The 18,380-nt window shown below is 43.3% G+C and overlaps 1 protein-coding gene across 1 annotated transcript in view; it reads left to right on the plus strand.

Annotated features, from left to right (window-relative positions):
- obsl1a (obscurin like cytoskeletal adaptor 1a) overlaps window positions 1-18,380 on the plus strand; it is a gene marked incomplete at both ends in the record, with an annotated part of 53,159 nt that overhangs the window by 11,994 nt on the left and 22,785 nt on the right. Inside the window, 9 exons of the mRNA XM_084315867.1 lie at window positions 4,229-4,489; window positions 4,772-5,077; window positions 7,261-7,527; window positions 7,716-7,991; window positions 10,324-10,438; window positions 11,812-11,972; window positions 15,121-15,399; window positions 15,841-16,116; window positions 17,787-18,062. Of these exons, the coding sequence (XP_084171993.1) occupies window positions 4,229-4,489; window positions 4,772-5,077; window positions 7,261-7,527; window positions 7,716-7,991; window positions 10,324-10,438; window positions 11,812-11,972; window positions 15,121-15,399; window positions 15,841-16,116; window positions 17,787-18,062 (2,217 nt within the window). The remainder of the gene's footprint in view (window positions 1-4,228; window positions 4,490-4,771; window positions 5,078-7,260; window positions 7,528-7,715; window positions 7,992-10,323; window positions 10,439-11,811; window positions 11,973-15,120; window positions 15,400-15,840; window positions 16,117-17,786; window positions 18,063-18,380) is intronic.

Raw genomic sequence — 18,380 nt, forward strand, 5'->3', positions numbered from 1 at the left:
AGGCCATCAGCAAAACCATGCAGCACCAGAAGTCGCATTAAAAGTAAGACATATTTAATTTATTATACGTTAAAAATACCATATGGCTCTCAATGAAATATATTTAGTAATATTTGGCTTTTATGGCTCTCCCAGTCAAAAAGGTTCCTGACCCCTGGTCTATACAGTCAGCTACTATACAGTACAGTGTAGAATGGTGAGGTATAGCTTAGCTTCTGGTGCCACCTTGTGGTGGTGAGGTGCAATGAGGTGCATGGGATTGATGCCAATCAATATAAAGTGTGTGTTAGTGTCTAAAGTGGGTAAGTGGGTGCTACAGTGTGTTGTTTATTTAAAGTGAGTGTGTGCGTGTGGATGTGTGTGTTGTGGGTGTGTTTGATGGTCTGTTATTGTTCATTGTTCATTGAGCATCCTGATGGCCTGGGGATAGAAGCTCCTTCTGAGTCTCTCTGTGCTTGCCATGAGACTCCGGTATGGCTTGCCTGACCGCAGCAGTTCAAAGAGGCAGTTGTTTGGGTGGATGGGGTCTTTTTACCCCCAAATAGGCCGTTATTGAAAATAAGAACTTGTTCTTAATTAACCTGCCTATTCAAATAAATGTTTGATGATGATGATGATGATGATGATGATGATGATGATGATGATGATTATTCTCTTAGCCTTACCCATACAGCGCTTGTTGTAAATGTCTTGGAGAGTGGGAAGCCCCCCTCCAATTGTGCGTTCGGCTTGTTAGATTCTGATCATTCGGCCAGTATCACGTCTTCTTGTGTTATCCTCTCTCCATCCACTCCTCTGCGTTGTGTACTTTTAATGGTCCTGACGTCTCATATACTGGCTGATACAATCCTTATCTCTCCCCGTTAGTGCGATCCGCAAACCATAATAATTCTCCACCTTCGTAAGAATTCGACACTTTGACACAGCGTAATACCTTACAAGGAGAAGCAGTGTTTATTTACATAAACAGAGACCTCATAATCAGATGTGAACCAATTCGTATTGTCCTTGTGAAATCTATTCTAATGATCTTTCAGTGTGTTCAGTCTATCGTCCTTCTGCTATTCAGTCCAATGGTAGTCAAGCCTGGTCGTAGCCGTTAGCCGAAGCTAATGATGATGTGTCATTCCTCCTCCCCCCCCCCTCTCCGTGATGAGAGGAGAGAGTCTCTCAGTCCTAGTCAGATTGTAGTCTGCCCTTAGCCGCTCTTGGTCTGGCTTACACCCGGAATCACTGTTAGATTTATAGGACCTTCGCCATAGCAACGACGGCCCGCCCCTCTTCTGGTTGTCATGCGCTGTCATGACAACTGCTAATAACCTTTCACACATTTCAAAACGTTTCATTACTGTCAAAACCTCCATCGCGCTCTGCCTCTGTGCCCTGCCACGGTATCAGCTTGTTGTGTCTTAGATCGGAATTCAAAACAAACACCCTGCTCGGTCAGTGTGCTGCTATTCAGTGACTCCTGCTCGCTCTGAAACACCTCTTCCACCACCCTCTTCTAAGGCAAACCATGCACATTTCGATCTCTCTGACCCGGCACCGTTAGATGTGGTCATCTCCCCCCAATCTATACATCACATACATTGAAAAACCACCGATTTCCCTCAGGCTGAACGGGCCACTCTCTGTAGGGGACTATGGTATTGAATGCTGAGCTGTAATCGATGAATAGCATTCTCACATAGTTCCCCAGCCTCTTGTCCAGGTGGCGTCTATACTTTTACCAATTTCCAGTTCCGCGTTCGCGTTCTGCAATCTGATTGGCCACTGACGTTTCTGGTCATGTGACATGTGCGCCAATCGCGTGACGCCTGTTTCTGCGCCTATTTCCACGTCGAACAGCCTGCAAACTACCTAACGCCTAGTTTATCACTGGTTAAGCTTAGGCGACTCTTTCAAAGTTGGTTAAGGTTAGAGTTTGGAATCAGGGCTGGTGTTCTATCGCCCTGCTCTAAGACAAACTCTAACCTTAACCAACTTCGAAAGAGTGCCTAAGCTTAACCGGTGATAGAAACAGGCGTCACACGATTGGCGCAGATGTCACATGACCAGAAACGTCAGTGGCCAATCAGAAGTAAAAAGGAACTGTAAAAGTAATGACACGTCCAGGTGTGATGCTGCTGTGTGCAGCACATGGGCTATGGCGTCCTCTGTGAACCTGTTGGGGCGGCTTGAAGCCTTTTTACAACGCATCGCCGTTTCCGGGTTCCCGTTTTGCGCTCTGATTGGCCAGGTCATGTGACATGAGCGCCAATCATGGGACGGCAAGTTTCTACACTGGTTAAGCTTAGGCACTCTTCGAAGTTGGTTAAGGTTAGAGTTTGTCTTAGAGCGTGACGGCAAGTTCTTTCGCCGGTTAAGCTTAGGCACTAATTTCGAAGTTGGTTAAGGTTAGAGCTTGTCTTAGAGCATGGCGATAGAACGCCAGGTAGTTTGCAGGCTGTTCGACGCGGAAATGGGCAAACACTCTATTGGGCGCACATGTCACATGACCTGGCCAATCAGAGCGCCGGAAACGCGGATGCGTTGTAAATACACGCGTTGGGGTGGTACAGTATGCAAATTGCAGGGGGTCCAGGTTGATGGGGAGGGAGGAACAGATGTAGCCCTTCACTAGCTTCTCAAAGCACTTCATGGCTATGGAGGTGAGAGCTACAGGGCGGTAGTCGTTGAGGAAAGCAGGCTTGGATTTTTTGGGTACAGGGATAATGGTGGACTTCTTCAGACAGGTGGGGATGACAGCCTGTTCTAAGGACAGGTTAAATATGTCAGAGAATACCGGGGCCAGTTGGTCGGCACAGACTTTTGGAACGCGGCCGGGGATACCGTCCGGTCCTGCTGCCTTCCTGATATTCACTTTCTTAAAGGTCCTCCTCACCGCATGTTCTGTTATCCTGAACACTGAGACTCCATCGGCAGTGGCCCCCCCTCCATTGCAGTGGTTTGCAGGCTGGTGTTTTTATTCACAGCCTCAAACCTCGCATAGAAGGTATTGAGATAATTTGCCAGTCACTGTTCAGCTTGAGGGAGGTGCCTTTGTAATCTGTCATCGTTCTGAGGCCCTGCCACATACCTCTAGAGTCAGCCTGTTCATACTGAAGTTCAATTGTATCCCTGTAGCGCCGTTTTGCCTCTATTACTGACCTCCTTACGTTGTATCTCGCCACCTTGTGGTCATTCATGTTGCCTGTCACAAGCTCGGCATTGTAGGCTGTAATATACGTTACAATAAATATAGGCAAAAAGACAATTGGAATATACACTATGAGTATATGACCTGCACCCTAACTGGCATGATATACGTTATACGTTATAGTCCGTGCAGGTTTTGGTGGTTAAGACTCTGGAGTCTGGTCTTCATGTTGTACAGAGTTAGTTCAAGTTCAAGTTCAAGTTCCTTTTATTGCCACACGGCCAGGCCGGTGGAATTCGAGCACGGTGCAGGTGGTAGCTGCGACAATACACCACAGTCCACAAAGACATAAGAAGACACATGGAACATAACATAACGTAAACATAACATAACATAACATAACAGCAGGGGGTAAAATTAGGAGGAGTTGGAGTTAAGTAGTTGTATGGCCTTGGGGAAGAAACTGTTGTTGAACCTAACCGTGCGACTGCCCAGTGACCTGAACCTCCTACCAGAGGGGAGGTGTTGGAAGAGGTGATGAGCTGGGTGCAGGGGGTCGCTGATGATTTTGTGTGCGCGTGTGATGGTGTGATGTTTGTGTATGGAGTCCAGGGTGGGGAGTTTGCAGTTAATGATTTTGGATGCCCTTATGATGATCCTGTCTAGTCTGTGTAGTGTGTGTTTGGGTGTGTTGCCGTACCATACAGTGATGGAGAGTGAAATGATGTTTTGTATTATGGCTGTGTAGAATTGTATCATTAAAGTAGTTAACTAACTCTCTACATCATGAAGACCAGACTCCAGAGTCATACATTATTAACTCTCTACATCATGAAGACCAGACTCCAGCTAACTCTGTACAACATGAAGACCAGACTCCAGAGTCGTAACTAACTCTCTACATCATGAAGACCAGGCTCCAGAGTCTTAAGAGTCAGACATTCGTAATAATTCTCAGGTTCTGCAGCCGTTAGTTCTCCAGCTTAGTTCTCCACCTACAGTAGTTACTTTCCACCCCTAGTTGCTGTATTAAGTACAAACCCAGCTGTGTTTTCTAGCATTCCTATAATGTTCCCCCTCTACCCACAGGCACTATTGTTCAGAAACTTCCCCGTAAGCTGGAGGTGCTGGAGGGCGAGAACGCCGCCTTCTGCGTGGAGGTGGAGGAGGAGGACATGGAGGTCCACTGGTACAAAGACGGCCTGCAGCTTCTCGAGACTCACCAGACCATCCTGAAGTCTTTTGGTAAAACCCACATCCTGGTCTTTGTCAACGTGACCTATCAGGACTCCGGGGTCGTGACCTTTATCGCAGGAAGATCCAAGACCTCATCACGCCTCAAGGTCAAAGGTACTAACAATTGACACGAAATGGACAATAATCTGAAATATTTTTGTTGAATTAGGAATACGGCAGGGATGCTCAAAATTCACAATTTTCTTTGTATTGATGATTGGTCTAACCAATACAGTATATTAAGTGGATAAATTATTTAGTCACAGTACATTTTTTGTCATGTTTTTACAATCGTTTTACAATCCACACCCATCAGCACAGCACAGAATCAGCACAATTCTACCAAATGAAAACACTGGTTTATTTACGCTCTTTTCACCCATGTTTTCCATCCAGCTGCGAGACACAGCCCCCCTATCTGTCCTGTGGGGATCAAAATGGACGTAGACGGACACAACAGCGCCCTCCTCACCTGGGTACCGGCCCCTGGAACCCAGACCACCACCCGCTCCATCTTTGTCGTTGAGAGGCTGGAGGTGGGATCCCAGGACTGGCAGAAGTGTTTCAACTCAGAGACGGCCAACTCGGCGGAGGTCACCGGCGATAGCGTGCCATGTGAGGGCGACTACCGCTTCCGCATCTGCTGCATCAACAAGTACGGACGCAGCGGCCACGTGGAGTTCCCTAAAGTTGTCCATCTGGGTGAGTCGTAGACTGTGGAGGCCTGCAGGTATCATGTTATTAGATTAGGATTTTTTCTTTTTTTATAGGAACACAACAACATTATGGGAAATGCACTTACCGTCTTCTCCAGAGTCAGGCAAGAAGATAGATACCATTTTCCTCTATCTGCCTCTCTTTTTTTTTTAACGTTATTTTCGGGATCATATCTCACGGGTCGAACAAACCTGAACTTCATTGCCATAAAATAAAACGTAGTTTGTTTCTTTACCTTTCTGTGAACATCTAGGAAAAAAACGTGGCTCAATCAGATGAAAAAATGGCGGAGCAATTTACATTACAAAAAAGTAACTGTACTTACAGTAGATTTCATTCACGTTTTTGCTGCCCTGTCAGGGGCGCCTGGTGGTACTAAATCCAGATTGAACTCTGCCATTGGAAAGAGGAGATTTGGCCCGATCCATAATACGGTCAATTATAGGCCTGATCATCTATATTCTATATTCATATTTCCAATATGTGTCCTGTCAGTACTGTATCTACAAAAAACCCTGTAAATAATCTGCCCTTTATTCATTTGCTTAGATTTTTTTGTCAATGTTAGCATGGTGTTATTCACTGGCAAAGATTTTTTTTTAAATAAAGAAAAGAATTATCCATAGATGTCCCTAGATACCAAGAACATGCAAATGGACCTTGTAGAAATGGAGCAATCTTCCATTTACTTAGGTATGTATTTTTACGCGAATCTTCTGAAAATAGGGCTAGGGCTTAAGACATTATTGCTTTATTGGACGAGAGAGAGAGAGAGAGAGAGAGAGAGAGAGAGAGAGAGAGAGAGAGAGAGAGAGAGAGAGAGAGAGAGAGAGAGAGAGAGAGAGAGAGAGAGAGAGAGAGAGAAGGGGTGGGAGGGAGACACACTGACATGTGATAAATGACCCAAGCCGGAATTGAACCCACAACGCTGTGTTACGTTTCAATCATAAAAGGATTACGATTGAGTGAGGTTGTGTAAGCCGATCTGATGCACATCACCCATCCTCCTTTAGTAATTATATCCTCTTGGCCAGACATATATTGCCGGTTCTTAAAGGGGAATGCTACTCGTTTCAAGAATTCCCACGTGTTACTCCTGTGCCTCAGGACTGTTCAGTCCCTCAATGTCAATGGAGAAGCCCCAGTTTATGTCCAGACGCCATCGCAAATCGTAGGGGTTCTCACTCCAAGTTCTAGCTTTAGGGCTCTCACAGTCTAGGAGTGCAGGGCACATACACTCCTTTGTCTTTCATAGGCGTGAGGCTTTCTACTGAAGACACAGAGAGGAAACTGAGCTGGGCTCTTTGATCCGCCAGTCTGCTTTGATCAGCATGCCAAGCCATAGTACTTTTGGTATGCGCAGATAGAAGAATTGCGTGGTGTCCCATGTGCCTATGTGATCGTATAGGCTGAGGTCTGCTGTTGGATCATGTTAGTCCACGTGGACCCCAGCAGAGTTCGGTCCCTGCGTCTGTAACAGGGTTCGTTTTGTATCCACTTGCCACTGTATGAATATGCTGTTGTGAGGTATTTTTCTATTGGTTGGAAATGTGCCCGCTTGTAGATAAAAATGGTAAAATGGTAAATGGTGCATTTATATAGCACGTTTTGCCCAAACCCATTCACTCACACATTCACACACCGATGGCAGAGGCAACCATGCAAGGTGCCAACCTGCTCATCATGGGCAATTAGGGTTTAAGTGTCTTGCTCAAGGACAGGAGCCGGGAATCGAACCGGGAACATCTGGATTACCAGACGACTGCTCTACCTCCTGTTGCCCCGGTAGGGTTTGATTGATTGATTGAATTGATTGATTGATTGATTGAATAGGGGGGAGGAGATAGGGGGAGGAGTCACCATATTCATCCTCCCAGTCTGGTTTTGCTCTAAAAACGCTCATGAAAATCACTTTGGTGTGGAGCCCACCTGATATTGTGTCTTGTGCATCTATATTACCAGATCACCAGAATAAATCTGCACATGAGCTGAGAATCCGTGGACTTTGAATCTTATTTATACAACGAATCACATACGTCTGGACTACGATTGGGCCTTTAGGAGAGAGTGGTGCATGTTCACAAATATTGATTCAACTGGCACAATAATAATTGGGGATTCTTAAAAATTATTTTAATAACTTGGATGTCCCTCGTTCTTTCTCCCAGTCCCTGGACCCAGGATTCGCAGCCAGCTCCAGGGCTGTGAGGTGGTGGAGGGAGAAGACGCACGCTTCTCCATTGAACTGTCGGCGTCCATGACGGGAACCTGGTTCCTGAACAGCACCCAGCTGCAGCACGGCGAGCGCTACTCCATCCGACACTCCCAGACGACGCACTCGCTGGTCCTCCACGACACGCGGCCCACGGACAACACCGCCGAGGTCACGTTCATAGCCAACGGGGTCCGCGATTCTGCCGTCCTCAGCGTTAAATGTAAGTGGGAAAATCTTTTTTTTTGGCCTTTTGAGGTGTACGATCAAACCACGTGTGATTTAAGATTTTGAGATCTAAACATTCTAATTTCCTAAATATAATTCTGAGGAAACGATTTGAAAAATTTCACACATCAAAGGGTTAATCGTATTGCATGTTCTAAAAACGTTTTTAAAATCACATTTCAGCTGTTGTGGTGAAGTTCGGCCCCATATCAGAACGAGACAGCAACAAAAAGGCGGAACACGGCGACCCCGTCGTCCTCTACTGTGAGGTGTCCCACCCTTCGGCCAGAGTGTGCTGGTTCAAAGATGGGGTGGAGCTCGGGGCGAACGATGCCCTCGCCATCCAAGCGGAGGGGAACATGAGGAGGATCGTCCTCCAATCTGCCAAGCCCTCCGACTCGGGAGTTTACACGTGTGAAACATACGGCGACGCCATCAAATTCAACGTGGAAGTGGCAGGTCAGTGTGTGTGTGTGTGTGTGATGGATGTTATGTGTCGCCAGCAAACCCAGGGAGTTATTTCTGCCTTCCGTATTCTCATCAGATCATATTCCGTCTTGTGACATTAATTTGGAGAAATGTATCAAGATTAAGAAATAAATTAAATGTGCTATAGATAAAATCTTTAAGTAGAGTAATTTTTTTTTTTTTTCATACATCCACATAGCTTTTAGAAAGGAATAAAAGTATTGCTTTCCCCCCCAAAAAATATTGTGTAATGCATTTATCATAAAAAAAATGGCAGGTCCAAAATGAATGTTGTTGTTTACGTGTATCCACTCCCTATTTCCCATTTCCTCACATGGAATGCACCTGATTGGATAAATGACATTCTGGCGATCTAGTAGCTGAATGTTATCTATAGCACCTTTTAGTAAAACAGAAAAAAGATATTGAGGGAAAAAACATTTTCCATCAGGTAAGGTAAGGTAAGGTAAGCTAAGCTAAGCTAAGGTAAGCTAAGCTAAGGTAAGGTAAGGTAAGGTAAACTAAGCTAAGCTAAGCTAAGGTAAGGTAAGGTAAGGTAAGGTAAGGTAAGGTAAGGTAAGGTAAGGTAAGATAAGATAAGATAAGATAAGATAAGATCAAATAAGATAAGATAAGATAAGATAAGATAAGGTAAGATAAGACTTTATTGGTCCGCTTGGGGAGATTTGTCTTGGACATGCAAATGTTGCTGTTACTCTAATACATTCATTGTAAAATCATCACAATCATGACACCAAGACATTAACATATAAGACATAACATAACATTACATTTAATTTCATCTTTCACATTGTATTTATATATTGGTTAAAGAAAGGTTAAATAAATAAATAAATACAATTTCTCAAACCCTCTCTCTTTTCTTGATCCTCCAATCACAACTGTTGCTTGGGGACGACAACTGTTGAGGGAAGCAACAGTTGTGATTGGAGGATCAAGAAAAGAGGGCAGAGTTTGAGATAGGTAAATTCCCTACCTTATCATTCATAAACACGTCTAAACGTTCATCTTTGCAAGTCCTCTGCCACAGGTGGTCGGACGATATAGAATTTATGGATTCATACATTTGGATGGATAAAATCCTGTTGTCAAATCTTTGCTGACAGTGGAACTACAGTAGGAGTAATTCATATGTTTAACATTTAAAAGAACACACTAACATTATGGGAAATGCACTTACCATCTTCTCCAGAGTCAGACAAGAAGATAGATATCAATTTCCACTCTGTGCGTTCAGTAGAAAGCTATCCGGCTGCAAGCGAGCTTGCATCCGGATAGCTTTATACCAAACGTGCAGAGAGGAAATCACTGTCTATCTTCTAGTCTGAGACTGGAGAAGATGGTAAGTGCATTTCCCATAATGTGGGCGTGTTTTTGTTACATATATAACGTTTCATAGCTTTTCATTCAATTAACAACATTCATCCTCAGCGATACTTGATGATGTCACATCACACCGTATATTGACAACCAATCCAACTGACCGACCATGTCATCATCTGTCCCTCACTAACCAACTCACAACGCTCATACAGCTGCCCCTGTCAAGTTCCATGCGATCCCTGAGGACGAAAGGACCAAATCCCACGAGACAGGTGACGCCATTGTCCTCCAGTGCGACCTGTCGGACCCCTCGGCCCGGGTATGCTGGTACAAAGATGGCGTACAGATACTCAACCACCCGGGGATAGACCTGCTGGAGGAGGGTCACAGGAGGACGCTGATTATCCAATCGGCCGAGTGCTCGCACTCGGGCTTGTACACTTGTCGGACGGACGATGATGTCACTGCGTTTCGGTTGGAGGTCAAAGGTGATCGTCGTCGGCGACTGGTTGTTCTTTCTTGTGGCGGGGGAAAAAACGGAATGCTAATACTAGTGTTGATGGATTTTGCCGTTTGATAACTTTGCCGTGAAGGGTCGACTTTATCTGTCGAATGATGTCTCTATTATTGTGTCCTTTTACGTGAATCCAGGTTGAAAGTCCCTCCTAACATCTTGTATCAAATGAACTCTTCTCTATTTTTCACTTACAGCTCTTTCTGTGTTTTTTTGTGAACTTGCTTTCCTTCTTCTGACCTATTCTGAAATAACATTGAATCTTGAATCGGTAACACCTTCGTCTCTTACTCACAAGATTCCATTGAATTGTGACGAATGCGCCTTGAAAGCTACGGGTCACGTGACCTCCATAATCCTATGCATGTCCTCAAATAGGCGTCTCTCACTCTCTCTTGTCCTCCGGCTAACCCCCCCTCTTCTCTCTGTCCTCTCCCACGTCCTCTCGTCCCTCCTCGTCTCCAGGCCTCCCTGTGGAGTTCAGTCCCGTCCCCGAGGAGGAGCGTCATAAGAGCGCTATGGAGCTGGACCCCGTGGTGCTCTACTGCCAGGTCTCCAGGGAGGACGCCCCGGCTGTGTGGTACGGGAACAGTCTATGATTAGGGCCAGGTGTCGAAATTCAATATGTGGAGGAATACAACCGGATCAATGATTATGATTATGTATATGTGTGCCTGCCTATACAGTGCATACACGTATGGGCTTTTATTTGTCCCTGTTTTTTTTTTTATAGATGCATGAATGCCTAGTGAGTGAATGTACAGAATGTTTTAAATAGTTTTTATATTAGCTTTAATGTCCTATGTTTCTGTTTCTTTCTGGCTTAACCTCTTAAGCTGCAACGTCCCTCATATGGGACGTTTTTTCAGATTTTTTCAACCGGCACTTTGGCGACCCCTAGTGGCTCGGTTGTGCATATTTTGTAATACAATATATATATCGAATTGAAGGCTTATTTGTTGCCTGTGGAAATCCGACAAAATCCGTTCAGCGGTTTTTGAGTTACATGCCGGTATTTGAGGTTTGTGCAAAGTACACGGTATTGCGCAAAATACCACTCCAGACTCAGGCTGCAGTAGTTCCGTCAATCTAGATCCGATCTCGAAAATTATTGTGGATCGTTGTAACCAATGAGTGTGGCTTTCCAATGATATCCCATATGGGGATATAAATAAAATAAAAAAAACACGAAGAAACACGAAAACAGGAAGAGCAAAAAGGCCGAATGAATTGAAGTCTATGAGAAAACTGAGTTTTTCTTTGTACACAGTTTACCAGAATCACTCCTAATCACTCATTTCTGAATGGATCTTTATGAAATCTGGATATGTACTACATAAGGCTTCAGGCTATGGCTCCGTCTGGATTTGTAAGCCATACCACCTTCTGGGGAAATACTACCTCTGGACTACTAACTACTACAGAAAAACTTGAGTAACACGTTTTTTTTACAACTCAAGTTCAGACCTATGTAACTCTATTACTTTAGCACTAAAAGTGAATATTTTTGCTATAAGTATAAAGTATGTTGTTTTGGTTTGCAAAAATTGCCAGCTTGTTAAGAGGTTAAACATCTAGCCCAGGGACTACAACTGAAAACTAGCAACCCTTATAATGTTGGCATATTTACACTTTGTTCTAGTCATATTTATTACCAATGCAGATGAGAAAGAAACCAACCAGATATCCTACATCTCAGGAGATCCTATGGATTCTAAAATATTCATTATACTCATAATTATTTTATTGCAGCAAAATGGAATTGTCAAGCAAAAAAGAAAATAATAATCATAAGAAAAATATCAATACTAGGTATCAATATAATATCAGCATGCTAAATATTGCGATATATATCGCTGTATCGATGTTTCCCCTCACCCTTATTATTTACCACAACATACTCTGTCATGTGTACGTGTTGCTTAATTCCGGTCTGCTTTGCCGTTTTGTCAGGTATAAGGACGGGTGTGAGATCCAGCCCAGCGACAACATCACTCTGCAGGCAGAGGGCACCATGAGGCGGCTGATTATCCGCTCGTCAGAGACCACGGACGCCGGCACCTATACCTGCCAGGCCGGCAGCAACAGCATGACGTTCACTGTCAACATCAGAGGTACGGTACACCGTCTGGCTCCGTAGTAGAACCATAGGTTAATCAGTCTAAGCCTGACGGGTCCGGTACCGGTCCCAAAATGACATCAATCTGTCTAGACCATAGGTGTCAAACTCACGGCCCGCGGGCCAAATCCGGCCCGCCACGTCATTTGATGTGGCCCCCCAAGAGCTCAGGTAAAAAAAAAAAAAAAAAATAGCAGTGTTAAAATAATTGTGGGTTAATGCGTTAATAAAGCTTTAACTTTGACAGCCTTAGTTATTACATATTCTTACATGTTGAACATCTGAGGTAACAAAGGAAAAAAGCCAAAAGCACTTACTCCTCAGACATTCTTTGACAATTTTACAGCCCAAAATACAAAAAAGATCCAGGCGGAATAGGTAACAAAGGGTTGAAGAAATATTGTCTGAACTGTCAGATGCAAAATGGCTGTGTGACATAACCGAGCATCTCGCTCAATTGAATAAGAAGCTGTAGGGACGCAAACAAGTCCCACCCAAAACTTGACCAATATAGTTGTGAACTGAGACAACCCTTATTTTGTTATTTTTGAGTACAGTTACAGTTGTGTGTTCATGCAGACACATAATAGCAATTTCATTACGAATTGAAAATGGGGGACCCTGATGTAAACAAGTCGAAAGTCTTTCTCTGGTCTGCATCCCCTTAACAATTGTGTGTATTGAGCTGTACTGTACTGTACCCATTCTGCAATCTGTTAATTAAAGTTAATTAAACTATCTTCCATTAGTTGGATGTATGGCCTCTGCAAGGTTGTGTGCAGCCATTTGTTTTTGTAACATCTGCTACATCTGTCCCACGTGTTCTTTGCAGCTCACAGTTGTTAGTTCTGCCCCTCTTGACTGTGACAAAAAGGTTTTGAACAAACTTAATGTCATAGCTTGTATTTGATGATATTCTTCTTTGTTATTTACTTGAATGGTTTGATCATTGATTGGTGGAGTAATATGGGGTTCTGATAAACTAAAATTATTTGTTAAAATAACATAAGCTAACATATATTTTTACATTTATGCAAATGAATATGCAATATGTATAACTTGAATAAGTAATAAATACAGAAACACCATGTTTAACAATATGTAAATGTATGGCTACATTTATTTTACATTACATTAACATTTATACGGTCTTTGGCCCTTTGAGGGCAACCATAATGCTGATGTGGCCCTCTGTGAAAATGAGTTTGACACCCCTGGTCTAGACTGTATGACATAATGTTGCGGTTTTTTCCAAATGTATCCAAGAGTAAACATCCTAACCATGTCACAACAGCACACAGTCATATTATATAATCATAAATATACAGTGTATATTTTCAGCAATACGTTTGTTTACCAATAGGTTAAAGTGTTATTAGTGAGATTTGAGTTTTTGAAATGTGTTAATATTTTGGCGGAAATCCGCCATTTTGAATTAGCGGCCGTCGCTGAATGATGATGATTTGTAGTCATATGAGCACAGGGCATCCAGAGCTCTCAATGAGCGTTGAAATTTCGAAAAACTACAGTATCCAGCGAATTCTAGCTTCCTGCAAGCAAATTACTTGTGTATTATTCTTTTTTATTTCTCTTATTTCTCGGGATTGTATACCACAAAACGTAACGTTATTGGCATAGATTGGAGTGCAGTTAGTGTGTCTACCTTCTGTGAACATTTAGAAACCATCTGTGTTGAAATCTGATCCAAAAAGGCGGAGCCATTATCCATTCTAAGAATCTAACTGTACATACAGTAGATTTCATTCTTCATTCTCGTGATACTAAATCCAAATTGAACTCTGCCATTTGAAAGAGGAGATCTGGCCCTGATCCATAGATGTGTGAGTAATAAGGTAATTTATAGGCCTCATATTCTATATTCTATAATAATATTTCAAATTGCATGGGCCCATGTGGCAGAATTCAGTACTGTATCTACAAAACCTTCTGTTTAATCATTTTCCCTTTATTAATTTCCTTCGATTTTTTATATACGTGATCTCAAGAAGGTACTGAACGAGCTCAGTGGCAGTTTTTCATGTCTGGTCATTTTTAGCATGGTGTGTTATTCACTGTCAAAGATGCAAAGACAAATCATAATTCATATTCTCTCATATTCACAATTTAAGCAAGCCTAGTAATAGACACAATATTTCTGACACAGATCCCTAGATACCAAGAACATGCAAATGGACCTTGTAGAAGTGGAGCAATCTTCCATTAACTTTTTCAGAAAATAGGACTCGGGCCCAAGAGGTTAACAATGAAGTCACTTTAAAATCTAGTGACTCAAATGCAGAACATATCATCACAGCTGAGGGATTTAAATAACAGTGGACATAACGATAATAAGCTTTTAGCATTTAGATTTAGATTTCACATTTTATGGGAATAAACAAATAATGTTTCAGCCACGCTTTTTCAACTAAACCTATTTACCCACAATAGTCCACTGTTTACTTGTATTCATATCTTATATTCATATTACATTTTCTTTAGTGCCTATATGTGTTGTCTTCCTATTACTCTGCCCATGAATGACCTATGCTCCCCAAAGAGCAAAAGGGTTTAAGTAAGTTTACTCTGCCCATACCTGTACCTCCCCTCCCCCTCCCCTGTGCTGCTATGACACCTGCATTTCCCTAATTGATTGATTGATTGAAAACTTCAATCAATTAAAACAAACTACATTTTCAATTCATCAAGACATGACATACAAGACATAAAAGATATACAGTACTGTGTGAGAAAAAGAGATCATAAAAAAAAGATATACATCCGAAGGGGAAGAAACTGTACATTGGAGGGGGTTGGGGGGGGGGGTTTGGACATTTACCGGGGCCAGTTTCTAATTGCAGCCACCCGTAGGTGCTCTTTGAGAGCGGTTTTGAAGGAGGGTAGGGATTCACATTCCTTTTTACGGCTGTGGGTAGGGCATTCCACATTATTGTTTGTGGCATGATTGCGAAACATGTTTAGTCCCTTGTTTGAGCCGAATCCCCCAAGGGGATCAATAAAGGAATATGTTATCGTTAACAGGTGTAGGTAATAGACCATTGACAGGGAAGACTGACGACTATACACTAGTAGTTGACTACACACCTCAAACAGCCTCTCCATGCCTCTATCTAATCCAAACACAGAGCCTCCGGTGATGATCGTGGAGCCCAAGGACGACATCGTCATGGACCGCTACGTGTCGGAGGAGATCGTCCTGCAGTGCGAGCTGTCCCGCACCAGCGGCAACGTCCACTGGTACAAAGACGGACAGAAGGTGTCGGACGGCGACAATGCCAACGTGCGGCTGACGTCGGAGGGCCCCTACAGGAGGCTGACCGTCCTCCGCAGCACGAAGGGAGACGCGGGAGAGTACGTCTGCGACACGGAGGGAGATTCTGTCTTCTTCCAGCTCACCATCACAGGTACAGTGTAGGACGCCTTTGTGTGGTCAGTTCCTTTTATTGCTTTGTTTCGATTATATTCAAGGGCACCTCTGCTTTCATGGTTCCAAATGCCGTGGCACTCAGTGAGTTAAGTCAAAGTAAACATAGAGAGGGATTACGCATGCTTTTCAACCTGTTGTGGAGCTGCCGGCCAGGTGCTCTCAGAACCAGCATCAAAGAGCACACAGATACTCTTGTGAATCGGAAATACTTGCTCAATCTTGCACCTGATAAAGATTTACAACGTGATATGTGAACTCCAGTAGCCTATTCTCCTCTTTAAGTCAAAGTAAGTCACTGCAGTGGGAGAGCGAGAGTGGAACTTCAGGTCAATCGTAGATCATCTGTGTTATAAAAATTCAAGTCACCGTTCATTCACCATTCGTTATCACTATTTAACTTCACCCCTCTCTTCACCAGAACCTCCGGTCAAAATCGTTTCGCCCAGCGAGTCGGAGCTGTCGCTGACCCGACTGGCCTCCGAGAGGCTGGAGCTGAGCTGCGAGATCTCCCAGTCGGAGGCCCGGGTGCGGTGGTACCGAGACGGGCTGGAGGTGGAAGAGACCGCCAACCTGATCGTGGAGGTGGACGGCGCCCACCGCAGGCTGATCGTCCCGCTGACCACTGTGGAGGACAGCGGGGAGTATGTCTGTGACACGGAGGACGACTGCGTGACCTACGTGGTGACTATTGCAGGTAACGATGATTGATTCAGGGTGATGATTCAGTATTATTGGTATGATGATGATTGGTATCATATCGTGATGACATTTTGATATGATATAATTTGCACAATTCTGTCATCTAAATCAATGATGAAAAAGATTCTCTCAAGATTAGATTTTCATTATTTGAGGAGATGATATTTGAAAATAACAGAGTTTTGGTTTGATATCACACTTAACTATTATCATGCAGTTCAATGTGATGAACACCAACTGGATTATTTATTGTGATTTTGCATATTATTCACTTATGATATATGTATATTGCTCTTGGAACGATTCCAGATGATTATGGTGATCTGGGATTTCTTTCATATTGTCCAGCCCTAATGAGACGCTAGGAAGGGCTCATTGAGCTGATTGAGGTATATTTATTCTCAAACAGGACTGTAAAAAGCAAGTCTCCTCCATTAAATCAAAGGCACACTGTAGTTTTTTAAAGGAACACGCCAATATTATGGGAAATGCGCTTACTGTCTTCTCCAGACTCAGACAAGAAGATAGATAACTGGTATCTATCTTGTCTGACTCTGGAGAAGACGGTAAGGGCATGACAAAGATCCACCATGGATCGAAACATTGTCAGTAGGGATGCTCGATATTGGCTTTTTTACCGATACCGATATTCCGATATTGTCCAACTCTTAATTTCGATACCGATACCGATACCGATATCAACCGATACCGATATATGCAGGGTTTCCCCCCAAAAAAACTGAATAATTTCAGGTAATTAATAATTTCACTGGATGCATTCAAAAGGCTTTCTAAATGTAAGCATTATCTGTGCAAAATATGATAATTAAAAAAGTAAAAATTAACATTACATATCTCTTGTTGTTGAATTAAACCAACATGCATACTTTTGACAATAAATAAAATAAGAATTGGTTCTTACTTGCTTGCCTGGGTAAATAAAGGTTAAATAAATGTAAAAAAAAAAAAAAAAAAAAAATTATTTATTTATTTTTTACCGATACCGATATTTTCCGATATCACATTTTACTGCCGATATCGGCCGATAATATCGGTCGGCCGATAATATCGGACATCCCTAATTGTCAGATTAATAAAGACGTCTAAATTATACCTCTGTGTGCGGGTTCTACCTTCAAATCTTGTCCCTAATTACATTTTCATTTCAAACCTTTATTTAAACTTGAAAATGTTTCCCTCATTTACAGTCATGTCGAGTGTACATACAGAGTTAAGCAAAAAAAAGGCATAGAAAATCACACAGAATATAAAATCATAACAATATACAAGTAAGGATAACAATCAGTTAAAACATGTACAATTTGATTGACAAAGGTTGGAGATCAAGGTTTTAAACTCTGCAACAGAGGGGAGAATCTCAAGCTTTAAGGACTGTTGGAGTTCATTCCATGAGCTATGGGCATCATAGCTAAATGCAGATTTACCCTGTTCCGAGAAACCTTGAGGGACCTTTGTTGTGCCTCTCCATCAGCAAGGACCAACCAACCTTCTCATAAAGGACACAGTGATGAGTGTCGACTCTATCATTAGTGATGATAAAAAATAGTAATAGGACACACAGAGGTTCCATTCATGTCTATCAGTTACTGCATTGTGACATCTGTGTCTGGCACCTGTGAATCTCCTCCTTCTTCTGATCCTCAGAGCCACCGGTGAAGCTCACTCGTCCCGAAAAGACTCCTGATGAAGTGGAGCGTTTTGCCGGCGACCCCGTCGTGCTGGAGATCCAGGTGTCGCGCCCCGGCGCACGGGTGAAGTGGTGGGTGGATGGGAGAGAGGTGTGGGAGAGTAGCAACATCACCGCCACCGAGGACGGACTCATCCGCCGTCTGACCATTCACTCTCCCACGCCGAAGGATTCTGGGAAATATACCTGCGACGCTACCGATGACAAGATTGACTTCCGGGTTAAGGTTTCAGGTACGACGAGAGACCGGTCTTGAAATGTTTTGGGGGCAGAGGAGGCCTAAAGGTTAGAGAAGCGGGTTTGTAACCGGAAGGTCGACGGTTCGATCCCCCGGACCGGTAGGAAAAATATTGGTGGGGAAGTGAATGAGTAACGCTCTCCCGTCCCTCAATACCAACCGCCAAAATGCCGCACTTAACCCCCAACTGCTCCAGTGTAGCTGCACAGTGGCCACCAGTGTCAGACTGTGGTTGTACTGGGCAGCTCCTAGTGGTCAACAGTGTCAGACTGTGTTTGTACTGGGCGGCTCCTAGTGGTCAACAGTGTCAGAC

Source organism: Notolepis coatsorum (assembly GCF_963971535.1).
Source record: "Notolepis coatsorum genome assembly, chromosome: 1".
Classification (NCBI taxonomy): domain Eukaryota; kingdom Metazoa; phylum Chordata; class Actinopteri; order Aulopiformes; family Paralepididae; genus Notolepis; species Notolepis coatsorum.